Source organism: Malus sylvestris, chromosome 1 (genome assembly GCF_916048215.2).
Source record: "Malus sylvestris chromosome 1, drMalSylv7.2, whole genome shotgun sequence".
Lineage (NCBI taxonomy): Eukaryota > Viridiplantae > Streptophyta > Magnoliopsida > Rosales > Rosaceae > Malus > Malus sylvestris.
In genome coordinates, this window is record NC_062260.1 from 13,369,666 (window position 1) to 13,377,881 (window position 8,216).

The following is an 8,216-nucleotide window of genomic DNA, read 5'->3' on the forward strand; positions in this document are numbered from 1 at the left end:
TTTTATTGCAGTGTTATGTGAAAAAATGACTTACACATAGCATTGTATTAGTGAATCAGAATGTCATGAGAACAGTATCAGATACAATAAATCCTTCCCTGCATAGATCCATATAGAATTTGGTGTATCATTCAATCGAAAGTTAAGTCATTATACATCTAATATCTATGGAGTTTGATTGACTTTGTATCATGCAATCGAAAGTTAAGTCGTTATATGTTCGGGGAACTCCACAACAAAATGGAGTTGCAGAAAGATTGAATCGAACCTTGCTTGAGAAGGTTAGATGTATGTTGTCTCAGTCGGGTTTAAGCAAGTCATTTTGGGTAGAAGCAGTTAATTATGCATGTCACATCATCAACCGATTACCCTCAGCTGCTGTTCAGGGTAAGACACCAATGGAGGTATGGACTGGAAAACCTTCTTCTGATTATGACTATATCCGAATTTTTGGTTCACCTGCTTATTTTCATGTGACTGAAAATAAACTTGATGCTAAAGCCAAAAAGGCTATCTTTCTTGGTTTTAGTAGTGGTGTCAAAGGTTACAGGTTATGGTGTCCAGAGATGAAAAAACTTGTAATCAGCAGAGATGTGACATTTGATGAAGAAAGTATGTTCAAAGACTCTGAGAAGAATGTGAAAGATGTCCAACAGGTGGAGCTTGAGAAAGTTGCCTCTAATACTTCAAATCCTATTTCCGCTGATGTCGAAGCCACTACAAGTGAAGAAGTTGGAGACCATGAGGATGTTGAAGAAGTTGAACTTGAAGATTCTATTCAAGTTGAAGAGCAAGTTTCACCTCAAGAGTCTATTGCCAAGAACAGAGGAAAGAGACAGATTACCAAGCCAGCTCGGTATAGTGACTATGTTGCTTTTGCTCTTCCTATTATCATTGACGATATTCCATCCAATTTCGAGGAAGCCATTGAGAGTGAGGAGAATGAGAGGTGGTGCAATGCCATGGGTGATGAGATGAATTCTCTCTTGAAGAACAAGACTTGGGAGTTAGCTAAATTGCCTAAGGGCAAGAAAGCTATCGGTTGCAAATGGGTGTATGCCAAGAAGGAAGATGCTGATGAGAAAAGCAATGTGAGATTCAAAGCAAGATTAGTTGCTAAAGGGTATGCACAAAAGGAGGGCATTGACTACAATGAAATATTTTCTCCGGTTGTGAAGCACTCCTCAATTCGCATTATGTTAGCTCTTGTTGCACAATATGATCGTGAGCTTGTGCAACTTGATGTGAAGACGGCTTTCCTACATGGTGATTTGAATTAAGAGATTTATATGTGTCAACCGGATAGGTATATAGTGAAAGGGAAGGAGAATTTGTTTTGCAAGTTGAAGAAATCACTTTATGGCTTGAAGCAATCTCCAAGGCAATGGTATTTGAGGTTTGATAAATTTATGAGAGGCCAAAATTATTCTAGAAGTCAATATGATCATTGTGTGTACTTCAAGAAGTTGCAAGATGGGTCTTTCATTTATTTATTGATATATGTTGATGATATGTTGATTGCCTCAAAGAATGTTGAAGAGATTGAGAAATTGAAGAAACAAATGAAGAACGAGTTCGAGATGAAGGATCTTGGTGAAGCGAAGAAGATCCTTGGCATGGAGATCACTAGAAATAGAGAGAAGGGTTTGGTCAGTTTGAATCAAAGACAATACCTTGAGAAGTTGATCCGGAAGTTTGGAGTTCATGATTCAACCAAACCGGTTAGTACCCCTTTGGCTCCTCATTTTAAATTGAGTTCTCTACAGTGTCCTAAAACTGATAAAGAGAAGCTGCAAATGAAAAATATACCATATGCAAATTTGGTTGGTAGTTTGATGTATGCAATGGTATGCTCTAGACCGGATATTGCTCATGCAGTTGGCATGGTGAGTCGATATATGCATAATCCAGGTAAAGAGCATTGGCAAGCAGCTAAGTGGATATTGAGATATCTCCATGGTACTCGAGATGTTGGTTTATGCTTTGAGAGGGATGACTCTGGTATTAGTCATTTTGCTGTTGGTTATGTTGATTCAGATTATGCAGGTGATCTGGATGGAAGGAAGTCTACTATAGGCTATGTGTTTACTATGGCTAAAGGGCCAGTTTGTTGGAGGTCCATTTTGCAGTCATCTGTTGCCTTGTCTACTACAGAGGCTGAATATATGGCAGTTGCTGAAGCTATAAAGGAGGCCATTTGGATACATGGACTGATTAGAGATTTGGGGGTTGATCAGAAGCAGGTGGAGGTACATTGTGATAGTCAGAGTGCCATTTATTTGGCTAAGTATCAGGTTCATCATGCGAGGACCAAGCACATAGATGTGCGTTATCACTTTGTTCGTGAAATTGTTGGTGAAGGGGAAATCATTCTCCAGAAGATTCCAACTAAAGACAACCCTGCTGATATGTTGACTAAGGTTGTTGGTGTAGCCAAGTTTGTTCACTGTTTGAACTTGGCTCACATTATGCCTATATAAAGAAGGCGTTGAGCAGTAGGAGTTTTGGAGCATTTGGCTCAGCATTAGTTGTTCTCTTGATTGAGAGTGTTTTTTTGTGTTGATTGTGTTGGTTGGCTTATCATGGCGTTTTCGGAACTTGGCCAAGGTGGAGATTGTTGGATTATGTGGCCAAGTGGCCATATACTTTAGAATAAACAAACCAAAAGTGGACAACATATTTCCTTGTTTTGGGGAAGAAAATATGGGTTGTTTTTTTTTTGTTTACCACCCGTGAGTTTTGGCTCCTTAATAATGGAGGGTTTGGTTGCTTTCTTCCATTCGGTTGTGTGGTAGAGAGAGAGAGAGAAGAGAGCTGCTGCCCTTTTTGTTTTAGAGGAGAAAAATAGAGAGAAAAATTCAGAGAGTTGCAGTCTTGCAGAGAGCCCAAAAAGAAGAACAAGTTGCTGCTTCAATTGGTTAGTAATCATCCACCAAAAATAGTTGTTGTTGTAATAGCTTTGAGCTATATGTGTAGAGAAGAAATTATTCATTATATTTCTTTCTCTATTTGTTTCTTTGGTGTGTGAGAGCTATTGGGTGTATTGGGCTTATGGGTTGTGAGATTGCCAACACTTTGTAAACTCCCATTTGGTTGATAGTGGATTATTGGGTGAGCTCCTACTGCTCCGAGGACGTACTCCAGTTACACTGACTGTTGAGGAACCTCGTTAAAATCTTGGTGTTCTTTAATATTTTGTTCTTGCATTTCAATTGGTAAATTTCCTGTGGGTTAGCTTGAGTTGGTTCCAACGGGTTTGGTGCTATACTAGCACAACAACTTTTCAGTGTAGCTACACTTTTTATTGATTAACCATATAGTCGGTGATTTTTTAGGTACTTGGAGCCTTTTGGTACTTCTTCTCTATTGAACGGGAAACAGCGTGTTGGCACCAGGCATGCAGAAACACTGCAGGATGTAAAGCCAGTTTCTATTGCGATGACAATATTTCAATGAATGTCACAACATTGCTTACTGAATTATGTCCCACAAATCCCCTAAATTCTACGGTATTTGACTTTGGAATATTTTCTAAAGGAATTGAGTCTGGAAATACCGGACGAATAAGTTTTTGGACAAAGCTCTTTTACTCTTGGTCCTGGGGTATCCTAAATCTAAGGTTTGGATTATAATTTATTTGTGAATTTTATGGTGTTTCGAAGTATTCAATATGGTACGACATCTTCAGTTACCCTAATATTCTATTTTTCTTTTGCAGTAATTTTGGCACCAGTCTGACAACAAGTTCCTATGTGTAGGAGAACCTCTTTGCAATTCTTATTTCCGCTATTGGGTTGCTATTATTTTCTTATCTTATTGGAAACGTGCAGGTTGGTTATCTATATCCCTATGTTCATTATTTTCCCCACTGAAGGATGCCTAGTTAGGGTTAGGGTTATGTAATAGGGTTTGATGTAACTGAACCTTTTTTTTTTTTTTATGTGAAATAGAATTGTCTGCTGTGGGAGGAGGAAAAGAAAGTGCAAGAACCGAAGCGGAAGATCATAATGGAAGGTCTAAGAGCGTGGCTCTCCGAAAACAATCTCAGTCCAGATTTGGAGAAAGAAGTCGTAAAAAACATAAAACAAGCAATTGAACTAGACAAGGATGCAGATGTCGATAATCTGTTCTCTCTTCTTCCATGGAGTACCAGACTAGAGCTAAAGCGTTCTCTTTTCAAGCCAATGATTAAAGTATGTTCCTCGACAAAACTCAAACTCGTCTCTCCTCCTTCTCCCTTCACACACACATATACGCAGGGAGTCTTTCTTAAGAGGGACATCAAACCAAATAAAATTAAAAGAAGAAGGCAGCGTCTAATCAAGAAAAATGAATTTTCGTATAAATGGATTATTCGAGCAAAAACCGTTCCAATGCAAATGAGGCCTAAGACGAAAATGACACGAGGCCGCCTTAATTTAGCACCTTAATATGATTCTTTTGACAACAATATAAGAATTTAAGGTACATCAGAATAAATTTATGAGAATAAAAGATTTTTTTCTTCTTCTTTCTAATCTAGAATAAGATAAATGATGAAAATTTTAAGATAAATAATAAGAGTATGAAGAAAATATGAGGCCTAATATAGAGTGAGGCCCAAGACGCAAACCTTTTTAGCCTTGCTTCTGGACCACCTCTGATTGAAGCGATTTGTCCCTTGGCACCACATGCATTGTCTTCTTAGTTCATGTATTGTTTTTGGGATGTGCTGTCCACACACCTCATTTTACTTCTTACACATCATTTGATAATTTTTGTCTATTGATCTTCTTTAATTCATTCGATCTCACGGCCGAAAATTAAAAAGGTGTGTGAGAAGTAAAATGAGATGTGTGGATATTACATCCCTTATTTTTAATAGATGATCCAGATCGTTAAAATTAGATTTTGTGTGGGTCCCACAACTAATTCCCATTTAAAAAAAAATGGGAATAGCTTCCCTTAAAGCACTTCCTATAAATATAATATCTTTTTTTTTTGTCAAAATATATTTATATCTTGATCAATTAATTAATACTGTAAGCGTTACTGCATGTGTAGTTACCAAGGTTACGAAATATGGATGAGAAAGTGCGGGAAATGATATGTGACTATCTCAAGCCAGTGGTGTACCCTCAGAACACCATCGTTCGTCGAACGGGAGAACCATTTGATAGCATTCTCTTCGTTACAGAAGGCATTGTGTGGGTTTACTCGACCACTGATGGAAGTCAGCAGACTGGAATGATGAACCAATTCCTTCAGAAAGGTGATGTTTATGGAGACGAAGAACTTCTGAGTTGGACAACATCCCACAGTGGCAGCCCCTCCTTTACAAATCTTCCGTTCTCGAAGGAAAATGTGAAATGTCACACAAAGGTACAAGGCTTTGCTCTCAGTGCTATGGACTTGAAAACTGTAGTTTCCAAATGTGGAGATTTCTGGAACCCTAGTAAGACCACTACTCTAGTGCTGGTGTAGATATATAGGAGCATTGGTCTCTTCCCATTGTGCAACAAAAGTGGCAAAGTTGAAGAAGTGTGTGACAAGCAGTAAAGTCCTTTTCATTACAATTTCTAATTCAGTTTTAATTTTTTATGTTTGTAAAATGAACTATTGTACTTTGTTTGCAAATTCCTTTTTGTTTTTCTCAATGCAATGATATTTTACGCTAGAAGTTTGGGCTAAGCACACAATAGGTCAACTATAATAAATTTGGCAACGAACTCATTATTTAAGAGGGTTAAAATGCAAGACTTTCTATTCAAGAGAAATATCACTAGACAATAATGCTAGTTGCAAACTCTTTTGAATAGAAAATTGACTTGTCTCCTTTAAGCTAAATTTTTTTATGCCTACAATGTTCTTTTTCTTGGCTGAAGCCTAATCGAAATTGAAGTGTCAAATTCTCATCCCCGTGAAGAGGAGAGTTGGATACTGGCTCATTAAAATACATATCTTCAAGGAACATTGCATCCATGGTTGTGTCGTTTAGTAGTGGATGAGAACATGAGTATCCCTTCTGATGAGTAGCATATATACTCTACAAAGATGCAACACACTGTCCACATTCAAGATTATTAGGTTTAATTTTGTGAAGGTGAACAAAAGCTACAGCGTAAAAATCCGAGGAGTGAGCACTAGAACGAATGATAAGGGACCATATGTGGAAAGGGCCTGGATTGGCGACTGTAAATTTAGAACCCGATAAGACGTACGCTTGAGGAAGTAAATGGCAGTCATGACAGCATCACCATAAGAATGTTCAGAATCATGGATTCCGATTATCAAAGCCTTGTTAAGGTTAATCCTTTGCTTCTGTTTTCTGTCTATTTTTGATGTCTTTTATGTAATTTGTAATGTTTTAGGTCCCTGATCTTTTGCCACATGTATGGCTTAGATTTGTGTAAAAGGACTGACTATTGTCTTTTTCAGTTAACCCATTTCCTTATCAGTCGACCTATGTGCTGAGCCATAAATATCAGAAAATATCTCTGAATGAAAAGCACTATGTTTTACAAAAGCTCTCTGCCTTCTTATCTCTCCTGTGCCCTGCTGCCTTCATATAAAGATTTCCATCTTTCTCATTCTTATTCAAGTTTTATTAATGATGAAGATGCTCTAAAATCCAACATGGTATCAGAGCCAATTTGATCAAAATGGGCGTTTTTTTATTCTAAAAAAGGGGAAAATTCTAAGTGAAGCCCTAGAATAAAAATTTTCAAATTCATGGCTGGTTCAAGTAGCAGTGGAGAAATTCGAACTCCTATCTTCAGTGGAGTGAATTATGACTTCTGGAGGACAAAGTTGAGAACAATTTTTGTATCTTATGATTTGTGGAGTTTGATTGAAGATGGCTATGTGATACCTTTAAGTATTGTGGCTTTGACAGAGGCTCATACAAAGGAGCTGAAGGAAAACATCAAGAGAGATGCAAAAGCTCTTGGGGTCATCCAAAATGCTATATCAGATGAAATTTTTCCAAGAATCTCAAATGAGACAAGTGCCAAATCAACTTGGGATGTGCTAGAGAAAGTCTACAGAGGCTCTACTAAGATAAGGGTTGTCAAACTCCAATTTTTTAGAAGAGATTTTGAGTACATAAGAATGAAAGATGATGAATTGCTAGATGATTACCTGAGTAGATTGTTTGAGATTATTAATCAAATGAAAAGCTATGGTGAAATCTTGTCTGATGAGAGAATAGTTCAGAAGTATCTAATTAGCTTGCCAAGAAATTACGACAACATAGTTTCAATCATAGAGGAGACTAAGGATTTGTCAACTTTGAGTGTTAAAGAATTGATTGGTTCTCTCAAAGGTTTTGCTCAGAGACTATCTAGGCATGACAACAATGATGTAGAACATGCTTTCCAAACACTTACAGTGAATCCAAAAACTCAAGCTAGTTCAAGTCAAAGCAAAGCCAAGTCCAACAAGAATTGGAAAGGGAAAAACAAAGCATGGGAAGGAAAGGGTAATTTTTGAAGAGAAGAAAAAGGTTGAGAAGAGTTCGTATGTTTCGAAGTGCAAAATTTGTGACAAAGCTCATTCAGGTGAATGTTGGTTCAAGGGAAAAGTGAAATGCCACAAATGTAGCAGATTCGGGCATATGCAAAAGGATTGTACCTACAAAGATAATCAGCTAGCTCACTACACCAAAGCAGAAGATGAAAAGACCAATATGTTTTATGTTGGTCATGATACAACCGTCCAAGAAGAAGCTAAAGTTTGGTTTATGGACAGCGGCTGTAGCAATCATATGACGGCGAATAAGAACATTTTCCATAATGTTGACACTACAAACCTAACCCGAGTGAAGATAGGAAATGGGCAGCTAGTCGATACATTGGGAAGAGGTACTATTGCCATGCATACGAAGAGTGGAAAGATGTTAATCAAGGATGTCATGTTAGTTCCTGATTTGAAGCAAAATTTGCTAAGTCTTGGACAACTTATTGAGCATGGCTACTACTTGTATTTTGGAGACAATACTTGCAAGATATATGATCGAAGGAATCGTGAACAACTCTTGGCTAAGATTGAGATGAGGAAAAGTAGAAGCTTTCCTCTTACAATTGAGTATACAACTCAATCTGCACTCAAGATGGAAGTGCAAGAAGATTCAAAGCTAAGGCATAAAAGGCTTGGCCACTTGAATTTTCAAAGTCTCAAGAAGCTATAAGAGAAAGAAATGGTGCATGGGTTGCCGAGTATCCAAGAAAATGAAGAAA

The 8,216-nt window shown here is 37.6% G+C and overlaps 2 protein-coding genes across 2 annotated transcripts; both read left to right on the top strand.

Annotated features, from left to right (window-relative positions):
- The first annotated feature begins 2,753 nt into the window (after positions 1-2,753).
- LOC126612177 (cyclic nucleotide-gated ion channel 1-like) lies at positions 2,754-5,463 on the top strand. Its single transcript, XM_050280552.1, has 5 exons — positions 2,754-2,791; positions 3,336-3,417; positions 3,759-3,830; positions 3,951-4,193; positions 5,044-5,463. Exons 1-5 carry the CDS (start codon positions 2,754-2,756, stop codon positions 5,461-5,463), a joined length of 855 nt encoding a protein of 284 aa, XP_050136509.1.
- A 1,248-nt stretch (positions 5,464-6,711) lies between these two features.
- LOC126612250 (uncharacterized) lies at positions 6,712-7,470 on the top strand. The gene has a single exon (XM_050280659.1). The coding sequence runs from the start codon at positions 6,712-6,714 to the stop codon at positions 7,468-7,470; it is 759 nt and encodes a 252-aa protein (XP_050136616.1).
- Positions 7,471-8,216: the final 746 nt, after the last annotated feature.